At 40.9% G+C, this 17,662-nt stretch overlaps 2 protein-coding genes across 2 annotated transcripts; both read left to right on the forward strand.

Annotated features, from left to right (window-relative positions):
• The first annotated feature begins 468 nt into the window (after positions 1 to 468).
• On the forward strand, positions 469 to 6,402 carry c2h1orf159 (chromosome 2 C1orf159 homolog). Its single transcript, XM_039012712.1, has 9 exons — positions 469 to 538; positions 1,319 to 1,403; positions 2,211 to 2,295; positions 2,486 to 2,581; positions 2,721 to 2,777; positions 3,853 to 3,987; positions 4,100 to 4,125; positions 4,296 to 4,326; positions 4,587 to 6,402. Exons 2-9 carry the CDS (start codon positions 1,332 to 1,334, stop codon positions 4,685 to 4,687), a joined length of 603 nt encoding a protein of 200 aa, XP_038868640.1. The 5' UTR covers positions 469 to 538; positions 1,319 to 1,331; the 3' UTR covers positions 4,688 to 6,402.
• Positions 6,403 to 10,297: 3,895 nt separating this feature from the next.
• On the forward strand, positions 10,298 to 11,014 carry LOC120021496 (RING finger protein 223-like). The gene has a single exon (XM_038965285.1). It carries the CDS (start codon positions 10,298 to 10,300, stop codon positions 11,012 to 11,014), a length of 717 nt encoding a protein of 238 aa, XP_038821213.1.
• The last annotated feature ends 6,648 nt before the right edge of the window (positions 11,015 to 17,662 follow it).

The following is a 17,662-nucleotide window of genomic DNA, read 5'->3' on the forward strand; positions in this document are numbered from 1 at the left end:
GTTCAGTTCTCTTAGCAACAGTTATCCCTCTACAAAACCACAAAACAGGAAATTCAAACACTGAAATAAAAGTCCTCAATAGATAGCTCTTCGAGGCCAAGTGTGACATAATTGGTTAATAAGTCAAAAGTGTGTTGATTTAATAATCATACCTTGTATGCTTTTTATTATGAATCATTTAGGTACTCTCTGTTCAAGAATGTATATGAAATTCCTAATGTGAAGCAATGAAACGTAGTTTCTCATTTTATTAGCTGTCAAAATGTTCATTCTTTAAGACTCATTCACCTAACAGTCTATTTTGCAATACTTTTTTTGCAAGTCTAATTTGTAATGTATTTATGACATACAAGTGATGTATAATGTATTTTTGCATCTATAGCACAACTAGCTACGTTTGTTAGTTTGTGGTCAATGATCCGCTACTTTTATTTTGAAAGATGAAAAGCCAGAAGTTAATATTATTTGTAGCTAAATGCTGCTAATTGTACAACAGCTGTCATCTGTCGAGCGAAAACTTGTGTTGTGATTTGCAACGGTAGGTTGGTTTTGCTTTATTGATGACGTTCAATATAACAAATAACTGTTTTTCTATGTGATAGCTAACATGCTGATTATAGATAAGCTAGCTACGTTAGTGTTGTTCTTATTTGAATGGAAATCGAGTAAAAACTAGCTAACTTCTGTCGTCGAGCTAGAAGTGCGCATAACGACGTGATTGCTGACAGTCAGTCTAGCTTGCTATGATGTTAATGTTAGCTAGCTAGATTTGAAAAACTGATTCAAAACGGCTTTATTGGCTCTGATTCAGTCTGTTAATCTTAGCATGGCTGGCTAGCTTGCTAACGTTAGCTAGTTATACAGCATGTGTCATGACCAATAACTGTAGGGCATGACATAGCTAACGTTATTTTTTTATTTTTTTTATTTAACCTTTATTTAACTAAGCAACTCAGTTAAGAAACAATTCTCATTTACAATGACGGCCTACCAAAAGGCAAACGTTAGCACCTGCACAGTCAGTATATCTCACCAGACTGGATGTTCCAGTCCGACTCTACCTGCTGTAACGTTAGTTACTGTAGTAAGATACGGTATAATAAATTAAAAAAACTGTTGTAAAATGCTGTTTACGTCCAGAGCAATCAATCGTTGCATTTATTGCCAGATTACTAGCTAATGTCGTTAGCCACCTCAGTCATTATCTGAGCTGTCATTTTTCAGATCTCTCAGGATACGCAGCTAACGTTATAGCTACAGATTTTATATTTTGTTACTATAGTCTGGGAGTCAGTCTACCTTTCTCTGTTTTTTCTAGGACTGTTCTGAATATGGCTGTGTCATACCTCATGGTCCTTTCAGCAGCTTTGATACTGATCAGTCGTGAAACTCCAGTAACTAAGGTATAGTAACATACAGTAACGTTACAGGTCTTTCCTAAAGTGTTCAGACCCCTTCACTTTTTCCACATTTTGTTACGTTACAGCCTCTTCTAAAATGGATTTATAAAATCAAAAAATTCCCTCATCAATTTACACACAATACCCCATAATGACATAGCAAAAACAGGTTTCTATACATTTTTGCAAATGTATAAAACATACAAAATTGAAATATCACATTTACATAAGTATTCAGACCCTTTACTCAGTACTTCGTTGAAGCACCTTTGGCAGAGATTGCAGCCTCAAGTCTTCTTGGGTATGACGCTACAAATCAAATTGTATTTTATTTGTCACATGCGCCGAATACACCTTACTGTGAAATGCTTACTTACAAGCCCTTAACCAACAATGCAGTTCAAGAAATAGTTAAGAAAATATTTACTAAATAAAAAATCTAATCAAAAAGTAACACGAGAGAATTACATAACAATAACAAGGCTATATACAGGGGGTTCCGGTACCAAGTCAATGTGCGGGGGGGGGTACAGGTTAGTTGAGGTAATTTGTAAAGTGACTGCATAGATAATAAACAGCGAGCTTGGGAGAGTTTCTCCCATTCTTCTCTGCAGATCCTCTCAAGCTCTGTCAGGTTGGATGGGGACAGCTATTTTCAGGTCTCCAAAGATATTAGATCGGATTCAAGTCCGGGCTCTGGCTGGGCCACTCAAGGACATTCAGAGACTTGTCCCGAAGCCACTCCTGGATTGTCTTGGCTGTGTGCTTAGGGTGGTTAAGGTTTACAGTGTGTTTATGTTTTTTTTGTAGGCCCTACATCAGAATCCCTTTGACTGCTGTGGAGAGCGACAGAGGCTGAACAGCTCGTGCTCAAATGGCACTCAATGCGAGCCAGGTACTGACCACCATGTCATCCTATAGTGCAGTCTGTTAAATGTTATTCATTAACTTTAGAATTGCAACAGTGAATTCCTCATACATTAGTAGTAGCCCCTTTTGGATTAGACGCATGTACTAGGATTACAAAATAGACATGGGCCTTTGTTCTTCCAACATTTGAGCAATCATCAAATCTATTTACTCAGGATGCTACCTGCGTGTCCTTGAGAACAACACAGCTGTGTGTATGCACTGTGACTCGACTATTGCAGATCTTGAGAACTTCACCGCTTGCAACTACAGTAAGTGGACAAGTACTGGACATGAAAGCTAGGTACTATTGAATAAGAACTCTGGCCACTGAAGAGAGTTGGGGGGTGGGGGTTCCACAGGTGTCCTGACCCTGTTCATTTCCCACCTTTATCTCTTTGCCTTTAACAGCATACATCACAGACAGGACCAATCGTACAAATATAACTACAGTCCTTCCCACAATTGGTAAGAAATGGTGCCAGTTATTCTTTACATACATTTTGGTTAATTCACAGGTAACTGCCAAAATAAAGGAAACACCAACATAGTGTCTTAATAATAGGGCATTCTACAGGTGTGTCTATTGGAGGGATGCGACACCATTCTTCCACAAGAAATTCCATAATTTGGTGTTTTGTCGATGGTGGTAGAAAACACTGTCTCAAGCGCCACTCCAGAATCTCCCATAAGTGTTTAATTGGGTTGAGATCTGTTGACTGAGACACACACCCTTTAAACCCCCTATGCTCCTTTGAGACCCCTCTTTCAAAGTCACTGAGGTCTCTTCTTCTAGTCATGCCAAAATAATGGGCAACTGGGCATTTTTATACATGACCCTAAGCATGATGGGATGTTAGTTGCTTAATTAACTCGGGAACAACACCTATGCGGAAGAACCTACTTTCTATATACTTTGTATCCCTCATTTACTCAAGTGTTTCCTTTATTTTGGCAGTTACCTGTGTGTTGAACTGTCAAAAACTGTATGGGCTGTATCCAACTCTTCTATTGTTGTCATGCCATACGATTTGGTTATAGCACATATAGCAGGCATTAACATTAAGGGTTGTCCTGATGCCTGGGGAAAGTGACCTGAGCTGTTGCGCAAGTTGAGCCTGCTCTGAGTTTGCCCCTTAAGTGAAGACAGCCTAACTGCAAAGAATTCCTGTGGCCTAAAATGGATCTTTCTCGTTCCTCCCCGTTGTTTAAGTGAAAGACAGACAATTAATGGCAGTCGGTCAAGTGAAGCCTGTTCTGAAAAGTTATTTTTTATTGATAACAACCAGAATACTAAGAATTCCAGAACTGATCATTCTGACCCCTCCCCTATGTGTATGTGAAAGGCAGGCAATATATGGCACTTCTGTATGTAAATAGCTAATTGATCATAATCTTCAGGCAACCAAAAAATACTCCTGACTTGACCGATGGGCAAGTTGATCCCTAATACAGCATGGGGCTAGAATAGATGAGCTGTATGTTTAGTGAGAACACTAGGCGTGATAAGGTTTATTTAACAATTGTCTGTCTGTGTGAACAGGTGGTCCGGGTGTGGCAGCCTCTCTCCTGTTCGGAACTCTGTTGATCAGCCTGTTCCTGATTCTCTCTGTTGCCTCATTTTTCTACCTTAAACGCTCCAACCGTCTCCCAGGTATCTTCTACCGGCGGAATAAGGGTAAGTCGTTACGATAATGGGTTGAATTTGAATAACTGGAAACAGGATAATAATTCTATGGTGTGCTCGAAATATGGAAAAGGTAACTAATACGTCTGGTGTACTTTCACAGCCTACATATTCCAACCAAATGAGACGGTAAGTCATTTTCAAACATTTCAACCGATTTATTGTGAAAAATTTACATTTGTAACAATGGAGTAAATGTATCACCCCATCGAATAAACAATACATTAGAATTATTTTATATGCAGTACTGAAAATTTATATCAAGAAATATGACTTATGAATTTTCATCTTTCTTCAAGGCTGTCATGATACCATCGGCAACCTCTTCGGGTAAGAACATTTCACTAAAACACTTCACAACCTTCGATAGGGTTTTTGGTCGTGGTTTCACTGAGAAAAATGTGTCTGTCTGGCAATTGCGTAATATCATTGTTTTCAAACGTTTTACATGATCTCACTCCTTTATCCTGGCACGATCTTAGTCAGAGTTTGAACTACCTACTGTGTGTGGGAAATGTCAACATTGGGGTCAAACTGTATCCTATTGGGTTTATCATCCTCCTCTCTCCATTGTGTTGTGTAATCTGTAGTTAGGAAACCCAGATATGTGAGGAGGGAGCGGCCCTCAGCAAACTCAGCGTCCAGCGCTGCCACCATCCCCACCACCACTACCACAGTCTACAATGTGTAGGGAAGGATGAGGTCCAATGGAGGAGGCCTGAGCCAGCTTGCTAGCAGGTGCCAAATGACAGGGACAGGCCAGAGCACACCACAGTAAATTGGTGAGCATGTGTAGGCCTGTCCCTCCTCTGTAGTGTTGCCTAAGAAGACAGTTTACTTAATTCAAAAGCAGGTGGTGTCAGCTTTTTGACTCTGCAACACCTGCAGTATAGCCTTGTTACCGGAATTCTGTTTTGTAATGTAAATAGACCTTAGATTATTTATTTTGAATCCATGTTTTTTCTATTTAGATTTTATTCTATTGCTGTCTAGAATTGGGCCAATTGTTTTACTTGAACTCTGTAGAGAATGGGATGAGGTGGACAGTGATAGCTTCAGTGATAGCCCTTAATTTGAGGTTTATAATTTCCAAGCTGATTTCAATATTCTTATTGATCTCATTTAGTGAATCTTCTCATAGGAGTTTTAAATTGCATACTTCTTGTTTGTTTGTTTGTCTGTGGTTTCTGCACGGAACCAAACTGAATGTATTTTAATTTATTTAATACATGCACAAATACAAACACTACAAAATGAGAACATAATGTAAAAACGCTTAAAGCTCTTTAAGAGCTCTCCTCGCATTCCATGAAAGGTGTGGATCTTCCAGAGCAACACACACCAAGAACGCTAACATGTGATCCACTGGCTGTGAAATATCTTAATATGTCTTATTTAATTCATCCCAAAAACATGGAAAGATGGATCCTCAGAAAATGTTATTTCTCTATCAAGTAGGAAAATGGTCATCTAAGAGTTGGATGAAAAATGCTTCTCAGTAAAAATCTTTATAATATTCACCCCAACACAGGTAATAGGACCTGGAAAAGGGTGCTAGCTAATATGACGTATGCTTTATCTGGCCATAATGTGGGAAATTCATGCTGACATTTTGCCTAATCTTTTCAGAACCACTGCACATAAGCTATTACTTGAATTCCTTTATTTCAAGCATAAATTGTGACATTTGTTGGCTAAGAGTAGCAACTGTTGTCACTGTTGCCAAATATGTTGTGATGCTTGTCTTACCAAAAGAATGTGCACTAAACTGAAGTCGTTAGTGTGCCATTGATGTGACGTGTGCTCTAAGATTTCTCCAGGAAACGGGTGGTGATCATTTTAAAGACAGGTGCATATGTTGTCTTTTGGTTTATTATTGGGTATTTGAGTAATCTCCTGTGGATTTTTAGCAACACCTTGTATTAAATCCAGGGTGAGTATTTGTTTTTTTTCTTGCTGGAGGAACGGTACAACGGGTTTTACTTGCTAAACTTCAAGGGTGATTGAGTGATGATATGGTGAATTTAGGGACAAGTTAGTTTTAAGTTACATTTTTAGTTATTTATGCTGGAAGAACTGTGGTATGAAGACATTTTAAGAACTAGTGTGACTGGTAATTCCAGTTTGTGTGTTCAGTAGGCATGAGTCTGAAGTGATGGTTTTTCCAACAACAGGAACAACTGATTGTAAAATCATTTTAATCCCAAATAGAATTTATCCTTCTTACATTAGCTGTTGTACAGCCATTTGTAAAATTGTACACATGTACATAGTTTTTATACAAACGATGTATTGTTTTTGTAATGTGGTATTTTGTACTTATTGATTCTAGTTTTACATTTCTGAAGTATTTTCTGATTCTGAAGAGTATGTATGATTTGCAAAAATAAAGCACCTTTCTCATAATCCTTTGTGATTAGTTCATTTATTATAATTTAATATTTACATTACTGTTGGTAAATAGTAGGATTTTACAATAGGATGTGTTGTGAAATTGGAATAAACAGATTGCCATAGCATACTCTTTCCCCTATAACCTCTGTGAAGGCTGAGTACCTGGAAAGAGAAGAGTATTATATTTGCAGCTGCAGTGTGTTTAAATAGGGAAGCAGGACTGCTGCTAGTATCCAAATGCAAGCTGCAGTAGGGGGTGCTGCATGACCTCCCCAAATCCACTGTCACATTGATTGGTAGTGACCAGTTTATGAGTTCTGGATTACTACAGTATAACTATGTTAACATGATCATTGGAGCACCTTCCCTGAGGATGAATTCTAATTATTATCACTCAACAATATTTTATCTGTAAATCCTGAATAATTAATTGAGTGAAGTTTAGTCTAATCTTTTTGGGACATAAATAATGAGATGCGTCTGTGTAAAGTGTACTACTTTCAGGATGAGGAAATTGTATTTGAATATAGTTCTCTGGCTGCTTGGAAAATAATCACCATGGAAGTTCAGATAAGCTTTATTGTGGCAATAAGTCAGTTTCTGAATGTAGCTCTGCCTTGGGTAGTGACACAGTTCAATACAACCAAGTCACAACACCTTTTATGACACTGACTTTTATATAGATTTTATTGACCTATTTATTTCTCAAAGTGTTTATGGATAGGCATTGGATATAAAGCAATAAAACCAGTTTAAACACGTGTTTGTATAAATAGTGTTTTGATCTTCTGACTTTGATGACTGGAAGTAGTAAGACATTGTCTGTTTTGGTTCACATCCCTGGGTATACTGATGTATTAAAATACAGTATCAGTCAAAAGTTTGGACACACCTACTCATTCACATAATAGTAAAGACACATGGAATCATGTAGTAACCAAAAAGTGTTGAACAAAATAAATGTTATATTTTAGATTGTTCAAAGTAGTCACCCTTTGCCTTGATGACAGCTTTGCACACTCTTGGCATTCTCTCAACCAGCTTCATGAGGTAGTCACCTGGAATACATTTCAATTAACCGGTGTGCCTTGTTAATTTGTGGAATTTCTTTCCTTAATGAGTTTGAGCCAATTAGTTGTGTTGTGACAAGGTAGGGGTGGTATACAGAAGATAGCCCAATTTAGTAAAATAATAAGTCCATATTATGGCAAGCACAGCTCAAATAAGCAAAGAGAAACAACAGTCCATCATTACTTTAAGGCATGAAGGACAGTCAATGCGGAAAATCAAGAACTTGGAAAGTTTCTTCAAGTGCAGTCGCAAAAAACATCAAGCGAAATAATGAAACTTTCTCTCATGAGGACCGCCACAGGAATGGAAGACCCAGAGTTACCTCTGCTGCAGAGGATAAGTTCATTAGAGTTACCAGCCTCAGAAATTGCAGCCCAAATAAATGCTTCACAGAGTTCAAGTAACAGACACATCTCAACATCAACTGTTCAGAGACTGGGTGAATCAGGCCTTAATGGCTGAATTGCTGCAAGGAAACCACTACTAAAGGACACCAATAAGAAGAAGAGACTTGCTTGGGCCAAGAAACACAAGCAATGGACATTAGACCGGTGGAAATCTGTCCTTTGGTCTGATGAGTCCAAATTTGAGATTTTTGTTATAATCGCCGTGTCTTTGTGAGACAGAGTAGGTGAACGGATCATCTCTGCATGTGTGGTTCCCACCGTGAAGCATGGAGAAGGAGGTGTGAGGATGTGGGGGTGCTTTGCTGATGACACTGTTAGTGATTTATTTAGAATTCAAGGCACACTTCATCAGCATGGCTACCACAGCCTTCTGCAGCGATATGCCATCCCATCTGGTTTGCGCTTAGTGGGTCTATAATTTGTTTTTCAACAGGACAATGACCCAAAACACACCTCCGGGCTGTATAATGGCTATTTTACCAAGAAGGAGAGTGATGGAGTACTGCATCAGATGACCTGGCCTCCACAATCACCCAACCTCAACCCAATTGAGATGGTTTGGGATGAGTTGGACAGCAGAGTGAAGGAAAAACAGCCAACAATGCTCAGCGTATGTGGAAACTCCTTTAAGATTGTTGGAAAAACATTCCAGAGAATGCCAAGAGTGTGCAAAGCTGTCATCAAGGCAAAAGGGTAGCTACTTTGAAGAATCTCAAATGTAAAATATATTTTGATTTGTTTAACACTTGTTTGGTTACTACATGATTCCATATGTGTTATTGGATAGTTTCGATGTCTTCACTATTATTCTACAATGTAGAAAATAGTAAAAAAATAATAATAATAAACCCTGCAATGAGTAGGTGTGTCCAAACTTTTGACTGGTACTGTATGTCCCTCAAACATACAGCCCAATGGTCAAATTCAAGCCGATTTATGTGTTTTTATCATGAATGGGTAATACTATATGAGCTCCAGTAGGCCCTATGTTTCCATTCACACCCATACTACAGTATGTCATACCAGGAAGAGGTCTTTGTTTTTACAGTAAGACTCACTCCCTACTAAAGGTTTCTCAAACAAACTTTATCAAATCTTTTGTCACTGTTATATGGCAAGATGTTTGTGTGTGTGTGAGGAGTGAGTAAGTGTTTTCCATTCCCTCCCACCTCCTTCCTGTTCTCCAGACAAGCCTGTGAGCACTGCAGGTGTAGGTGAGACTCCACTGTTAGTTCGTAGACAGCAGAGCAAGGGAAGCAGAGAGAGGGAGTGACTGAGTTATTACCTGAAGGATCACAAAGACAAGAGAAAGGTCATAGCTGTTGATGCTCTATCAGTTGGCCAAATACTGCCCCCTGGACGAAAAAAGCACCTCCTCTGGAAATACAACAGACATTGAATCAAAACTACTACTAATATCACTCCCTGCAGGTAAGGACTATACTACTGTTTTGAAATGAATGGTAATGAGAACACATTTCGATTCTCATCTCTCTGTTTGTTGTTGTGAGATGTCATTGGCAGCAAGTCATAAAGGAAGCTTTCTCCTAATATGATATGTTAATGCATGTTAACATTTTAAACTAAAGCTGCTACCAAGCTAAAACATCTCTATACTGTAAATTGATGCCTGACAGTCACTGGTAAAACTGATGGAAATAATCTTAAAAATGTTATAAGGATGTTCGAGCTTCCCATGCTGCTCCATATATAGAAGGAAGGGAGAATCAGGAAGTAGAATGTAAAGTTAATGATTCATCTGCTGGACATAAAACGACGCCTGTCACCTTTCCACTGGGCTGTTAACAAAGACCTCACTCACCTGTTGGCTACACTCAAGGACCTAGCCAGATCAATAAGGAAATGGGGATTTGGGATTTCTGTTACACTTTCCTTTGTTTCCATTTCCCCTGATGTTTCCTTTACATTGTCAACGTAACACATGTCTATCCAAAAAGGTTAAGACAGACTATAGCAAGGACAGACAGAATACACCAGACAATGTAAATGTGTAATGTAGTATAACGTAAATGTTTAAAATACAACCAAACAGACAGTAATGTTTAAGGGTTGGTTGGCATAGTTGCATCAATGAAAAGCCTCCATTGAAAACATGTTCGGTAAAAGAGAAGAGAAGCAAGACATGAAGAAAGTGAACAAACAGTCTAATCTATAATGTGTATTTCAATGCACTGTCTAATATTTGAAGAGAGACGTTTTCTTTGGTATTGTACTGCCCTCAAGGAATCATTGTGCCAAAACCTTTAGTCAAATTGACACAGGCTAATCAGACCTAAGACTATCCCTTCTTAATATTCATGGTGTGCAAACAAAGCATGACACCAACTTAAACGTTTTCAAACAGTCACTGTCAACTTGGGCATCTATTTCTGTAGGTGCGTATCAGAAAACCAGAGGGAGAGTAAACCATGGAGGTCACCAAGGTCTGGCACACCCAGGCCCTGGACCCAGTGCCCGAGGAGGATGAGCAGGAGTTGGACCCTTCCTCCGACGGGGACAAGCCAGAGTGCTCCATCTGTTTCAACACCTATGACAACGTCTTCAAGACGCCCAAGCTGCTGGACTGCACCCACACCTTCTGCCTGGAGTGTGTCACCCGGGTCATGGCCGTGTCTGTGGAACAGGACGGGGGCCAGATCCCCTGCCCCCTCTGCAGGCACCCCACCTCCATCCCCGCCAGCGGTCCCCCTGCACTCCTCACAAGCATGGAGGTTCTGGGCAGGCTCCCCACCCACCTGCAGCAGGAGGAGAGGGTGTGGATGGAGGGGAAGAAGCTGTGTTACTCCAGCCTCGGCAGCCCTGACCCCCTCCACCCTGTCGGCTCCACCACCTGTATCTGTATCGACATTGGGAGGATCCAGGAGGATGCTGTGTCCAGACAGACTGAGGCTGAACAAGGGAGACGCGTCTGGGGCAGACGATGCCTCTGTAGCTTCTTCTCAGACTGGAAGCGGCTGGTGTTGTTCGTGGTGCTGCTGGTCATGCTGGTGTGTGTCATCATGTGGCCGCTGCAGTGTGTCTTTAGTACAGGATCGGTTCGTTGTTTGAAAAGCAAGGCTCCAGCCACTCTGGGGCAGACCCCTACTCCCTCTACAGCTTCCACCATCACTCAGCTGCTACGGTGAGATAAGGAGGGGAGACCCAATGTGCCGCAAAGGGCCTGGGGGCACCTTATTATTGCAGGTGACTCTGACTGGCACAGCAGGACTGTGAAGGATGAGACTGAAAGACAAGCTAGCTCTCCTGGTGAAATGACTTCAAATGAGCCATAGAGATCCTATTCAATTACTAAATGGGCTACATTGAGCTCCAAAAGTATTGGGACAGTGACACATGTTTTGTTGTTTTGGCTCTGTACTCCAGCACTTTGGATATGAAATGACACAATGACTGAGATTAAAGTACAGTCTGTCAGCTTTAATTTGAGCGTATTTTCATCCATATCGGGTGAACCGTTTAGAAATCACAGCACTTTTTGTACATACCAGTGCCTTCGGAAAGTATTCAGACCCCTTGACATTTTATTACGTTACAGCTATATTCTAAAAATGTATTAAATGTTTTTTTGCTCATCAATCTACAAACAATACCACGTAATGACATCCAGGCTGTATCACAACCGGCCGTGATCGGGAATCCTATAGGGCAGTGCACAATTGACCCAGCGGCGTCCGGGTTTGGCCGTGTAGGCCGTCATTGTAAATAAGAATTTGCTCTTATCTGACTAGCTAGTTAAATAAAGTTTATATTAAATAAAAACAAATGACAAAGCAAAAAACGTTTTTTATTTATAAACATTTTAAAACTGAAATATAACATTTACATAAGTATTCAGACCCTTTAATCAGTACCTTGTTGAAGAACCTTTGGCAGTGATTACAGCATCGAGTCTTCTTGGGTATGACGCTACAAGCTTGGCACACCTGTATTTGGGGAGTTTCTCTTATTCTTCTCTGCAGATGCACTCAAGCTCTGTCAGGTGGGATGGGGAGCGTTGCTGCACAGCTATTTTTAGGTCTCTCCAGAGATGTTCGATCGGGTTCAAGTCCAGGCTCTGGCTGGGCCACTTAAGGACATTCAGAGACTTGTCCCGAAGCCACTCCTGCGTTGTCTTGGCTGTGTGCTTTGGGTCGTTGTCCTTTTGGAAGGTGAAACTTTGCTCCAATCTGAGGTCCTGAGCATTCTGGAGCAGGTTTTCATCAACAATAAAAAAGGAGTCACTGTCCCATTACTTTTGGAGCTCACTGTATGTCATCAACCCTGAAAGTCCCAGAATGGGATGAAAATGGCAGCCATATTGGTCAGGGAGAAATCCAAACCAGTCTAATTGGAATAAATGCCAGTAGAGACATAATCCTGATTTTACTTATGCAGGATATTAAAAGTAAGGCATGTGATATATCAGAAATTGTGTAATATCATTTTTGTCAACCTAAAATATTGTCATATAATTATAAATACAGTTTATATGGTTTTTATACACATTTTCTGGAAAAATGTTGGCACATTGTCATTTAAGTTAAAACATTTATGGGATCATTATTCTAAAACTGTCTGGCTAGCTAGCTAACAAATATACTGTGCAGATACATTTTTCAAATTCATAGGTTCTTTGAGGGTACATTGTTTTATATGATAGTTTGTTTTATATGTGAGATATTTTTTGATTAAATCATGTACCAAATTAAACAATTTTGTTTTTAGCAAATCATACTGTCTTTTTTTAGGATACCTAGGGCTCTATTACATCTGTAACGCTAAATAAATTGTTATAATTTTTTTTTTAAATGTTACAGATTCCGCAATATAAATGTAAAGGTAATTTCCAATTGATCCGACATATGCAGTGTTTTCCATGAATGCAGTCTCTGCTAAAGCGGGAACATTGCCTTTAAATGTCAATCACGCTGTAACGCTGAACTTCCGTGATGCGTTTTGAATAGAGCCCCTAGTGTTTGGTTTGTGGGTTCTTTGGAAAAGACAGTGGCATCTTGGTATTTTCATGGCCTTGAGTGGTGATCATCACATGAGCACATCTAATCCGCATGCACGTGTTACTCGTCTCACATTCACACTTACACATTTTATTACTTTCAATCAGCTGACACACAGCTATTTTATTGTACTGTACCTCCTTATATAAAGACCAGTACACCTCTATTTCTGCTCTCTTGTCTGTGCAATCAACTTGTCGTGTCTGTCTGTACACACATGTTCATCACATGTTCATCTATTTAAGCAACCTTCTTAAGAGCGCTATGTTATCAAATGGTCTGTTTGTTCAGTGTATCACCTCATGCTCCCAGATATTTATGTAATAATGGTTCGTTCATGAAGACATAACTCTCAATACAGATGTACCATATCAACTTGTCTGCACACACACACACACTAATCCTCTCTTTATCACTGCCTCTGTTTAGATATAATATGCTCCCCATTGTTATTGTGTAAGGTAATTATACAATTGATCCTATCCTACCTCTTCCACTTCAGAGGGCTTCTATTCAAGGCACTGAAATGTTACACCTCTGGGAGGGAGAGACAGAACGGGAGGGGTTGTGGGGGGGGGGGGGGGGGGGGTGGTCCAGACCCGAGCAGAGCCCTACATGTGACCGGGAGACAGACACACCGCTACAGGTCTATTTATAATGTGGTGAATGGCTAGGCCCCACTCTGACTCTGCTACACCACAGCCAAGGACAGGGGGACGCAGGAGGACAAACACACAGCATGTCACTGCTGCAGGAAGAGCTGAACCTGGAGACTTTATACTCATCCCACAGGTAGGAGGCCATTCTTGCTGAACAGACACTAAACATATCGGCATGGAATACCTACACCACAAATATTGTAGCCTACAATACAGTTCCCATCCTTCTTACTGAATGCTAGAATGCTACTTAGGGACCCGTGTTGTGCTTATGACAAAAGTTACCACTAGCCTACAAGGCCTCAGAGTGCCCTTTGCACATTTTTTGCACATTTCTGACTTAGTTTCCTTATAAAAAGCTGTCTATCAAAGCAGAACAAAGCCTCAACAGCATACGTTGAATGGTATCTGAACCTGTTTACTTTGAAGAGTTGGACGGGTTAAAGCTCTTTCCATGAAGTAGATTTTAATGCATATGAATCTTATATCTTAATGTATGTGAAAACAAAAAATACGTGAACTTGAATGTATTTCTTTTGGACCACATTAGGATTTATATGGGTATGGACTGTATGCCAAAGTTTATGCAGAGTGAAGAGGTGAGTTACAATATGTCTAACATAGATTGCACACGCTAATAGAATTTTAACCTTGAGATGTTTCCAGTATGCATAGTATGTTGTGATATTGTAGGTGGAAGGTTACAGTAGTGTGGTTGCCCAACTCTGATTACATGACCATTTTTCCAGGAGTAGGGCCATGATGTATTTTTGGGGGTCTGTTATGGAACTGCAACTGCCATGTTTCTGTGACGCATACTAGCCCATAACATTTTTACATGAACTGATCTACCGGGTGTAGATTTCGACAAGGTACTGCTTGAACTAGAGTCAGCTTTCATATAGCAAGAGAGGAGGGCAGTGAGGTCATCACAACAACACCCCAAGACAAATCAAACATTAGTTCTAAGTCTGAAATGGCACGAGGGCACCGTTTACAATCATAATTTTCAAAATATTCTGTACCGCATTGTGCTTGATTTACGGAACAACATAAAACATTTAAAAAATAACACTTCTTGCAGACACTGCAGAAAAAAACAATTACAAAAGTAATATTTAATCGTTTCCTTAAAGGTATTCATTATATCTTCAGATAAATATCTGTAAATATAATTAGTAAAAGATGTATAAACAATATGTGTCATACTGTAACAGCATGTGCCTTAGGTTACTTTCAATTTGTTTTGCACACTTCTCCCCCCAAGTGAGAATACTGTGCATTCGGAAAGTATTCAGACCCCTAGAACTTTTTCCACATTTTGTTACGTTACAGCCTTATTCTAAAATTGATTAAATCATTTTTTCCCCTCATCAATCTACACACAATACCCCATAATCACAAAGCAAAAAAAGCTTACATAAGTATTCAGACCCTTTATTCAGTACTTTGTTGAAGCACCTTTGGCAGCAATTACAGCCTTGAGTCTTCTTGGGTATGACACTACAAGCTTGGCACACCTGTATTTGGGGAGTTTCTCCCATTCTTCTCTGCAGATCCACTCAAGCTCTGTCAGGTTGGATGGGGAGCGTCGCTGCACAGACATTTTCAGGTCTTTCCAGAGATGTTCGATCGGGTTCAAGTCCAGACTCTGGCTGGGCCATTCAAAGACATTCAGAGACTTGTCCCGAAGCCACTCCTGCGTTGTCTTAGCTGTATGCTTAGGGTTGTTGTCCTGTTGGAAGGTGAACCTTCACCCCAGTCTGAGGTCCTGAGCGCTCTGGAGCAGGTTTTCATCAAGGATCTCTCCGTACTTTGCTCTGTTCATCTTTCCCTCGATCCTGACTAGTCTCCCAGTCCCTGCCGCTGAAAAACATCCCCACAGCATGATGCTGCAACCACCATGCTTCACTGTAGGGACGGTGCCAGGTTTCCTCCAGACAAGACGCTTGGTATTCAGGCCAAAGAGTTCAATATTGGTTTCATCAGACCAGAGAATCTTGTTTCTCATGGTCTGAGTTTCCTTTAGGTGCCTTTTGGCAAATTCCAAGCAGGCTGTCATGTGCCTTTTACTGAGGAGTGGCTTCCGTCTGATTAGTGGAGTGCTGCAGAGATGGTTATCCTTCTGGAAGGTTCTCCTATCTCCACAGAGGAACTGGAGCTCTGTCAGAGCGACCATCGGGTACTTGGTCACCTCCCTGACCAAGGCCCTTCTCTCCCAATTTATCAGTTGGCCAGGCGGACAGCTCTAGGAAGAGTCTTGGTGGTTCCAAACTTCTTCCATTTAAGAATTATTGAGGCCACTGTGTTCTTGGGGGCCTTCAATGCTGCAGACATTTTTTGGTACCCTTCCCTAGATCTGTGCCTCGACACACTCCTGTCTCGGGAACTCTATGGACAATTCCATGGCTTGGTTTTTGCTCTGACATCACATGCACTGTAAACTGTGGGACCTTATATAGACAGGTGTGTGCCTTTCCAAATCATGTCCAATCAATTAAATTTACCACAGTTGGACTCCAATGAAGTTGAAGAAACATCTCAAGGATGATCAATGGAAACAGGATGCACGTGAGCTCAATTTCGAGGCTCATAGCAAAGGGTCTGAATACTTATGTAAATAAGGTATTTGTTTTTTATTTTTAATAAGTTTGCAAACATTTCTAAAAACCTGTTTCCACTTTGTCATTATGGGGTATTGTGTGTAGACTGTAACGCAACAAAATGTGGAAAAGGTCAAGGGGTCTGAATACTTTCGAAATGCACTGTATGTAAAGGATTCTATAACCTTTCAACTTTGACATTTTAACTGACGCCCTTAAATGTTGTGTTGTTTACAGATGCAGGAGCCTGTGAAGGTTGCCATGGATGACTTAGACCACAGTGTGCACATAGCGGAGCGTGACTGGGACAGCTTCTATAAGGAGAGTGAGGAATGCTCCCTGCCACAGCCCGAGCTCGCAAGCTCAGACGACTTGGGCCTCAGTGATGAGGAACCAGAGGATTCTGTGTGTCCAGTGTTTCCGGCCTTAGGCAATGTCCAAGATGACCCCCGGCAGCAGAATGCAGCTCCAAACACTGCCATCCCATCTGAGCCCAGTGTTAAGGAAGAGGCTACCCTCAGAGAGGATTTCATCTGTACAGACCTGCCTGTAAAAATTTGTGAGAGTGGCTCTGAAGAAACACAACTAAATGATCCATTGAGCTTAACTGAGGAAGAGGGTAGTGCTCTCTTGGACAGGGTCTTTGACAACTCCCCCCATGCACAGAAAGAATCAGATTCTGGCTACTATGGAGAAAACAGAGAATCTGGCTACTTTGAAGAAAACAGCCTCACCACAGAGTTGGTAAAAGAAACCCCAGGAGAGACTGCTGAGCAGAACACAGAAGAGACCTCTAGAAACCAGGACGTAACAAAAAATCTGGGTTCAGTTCCAGAATCTTCTAGCAACACGTGCATAGCTAACAGTGACCCCTCTGGGGCCTGTGATGTCTCAGATATCAAAGGATTCGACAGAGAGCTGCCAAGCGAAGGTGGCACTGGTACATTACATGACATCTTAACACCCCTCTCCCTACAGCCTGTTCCACTGCCACCCCAAGACCTGTATCCAGGCCAAAATATCAGCCAGGAGCAGCTGTTGTGCCACACAGAAACAGCTATATTATGCGAGAGACACGCCAGAGTGGCGCCAAGGGAAGAAAAAGAGCGCTGGTTTGTGACCGTGAACGAAAGTCCAGCGCCTCACAGAGTGCATGCTGCCACCGCGGTGAGAAAAAAACGAAGAAAAAAAAAAACTTGTAGGAATTCAGTCCCACGGGGCCACCACACCTCAGAGGGGCCAGACCCTCCCCCTGAGAGTGAGTCAGAGATAGATATAGACGTAATGGAGGAATCTAACGGACAGGAGACCATGAATGAGTTTAGTACCCAGTCATGCAATAAGTCAAAACCACTGCCAGACACACACACGTTGCCAAATAATTTTCGTAGAGAAGTCCATATAGAGTTTCCCAAAATAAATGTAAGCTATTCAGAGTTACCCCCTCTCTTTTCAGCATTAAGCTCTTCATCATCATTCAGTGAAGAAGTGAATGTTTCTACAGAGTCGCCCCTTCA

The sequence above is a fragment of the Salvelinus namaycush genome, chromosome 2 (assembly GCF_016432855.1).
Source record: "Salvelinus namaycush isolate Seneca chromosome 2, SaNama_1.0, whole genome shotgun sequence".
Classification (NCBI taxonomy): Eukaryota; Metazoa; Chordata; class Actinopteri; order Salmoniformes; family Salmonidae; genus Salvelinus; species Salvelinus namaycush.

Excerpts from the sequence above, each read along its gene's own strand:
- c2h1orf159 (XM_039012712.1), top strand. The coding sequence starts at position 1,332 with ATGGCTGTGTCATACCTCATGGTCCTTTCAGCAGCTTTGATACTGATC. Across the intron at positions 1,404-2,210 it reads GTGAAACTCCAGTAACTAAG|GCCCTACATCAGAATCCCTT; the intron begins GTATAGTAACAT and ends TTTTTTTTGTAG. Across the intron at positions 3,988-4,099 it reads CTTCTACCGGCGGAATAAGG|CCTACATATTCCAACCAAAT; the intron begins GTAAGTCGTTAC and ends GTACTTTCACAG.
- LOC120021496 (XM_038965285.1), top strand. The coding sequence starts at position 10,298 with ATGGAGGTCACCAAGGTCTGGCACACCCAGGCCCTGGACCCAGTGCCC.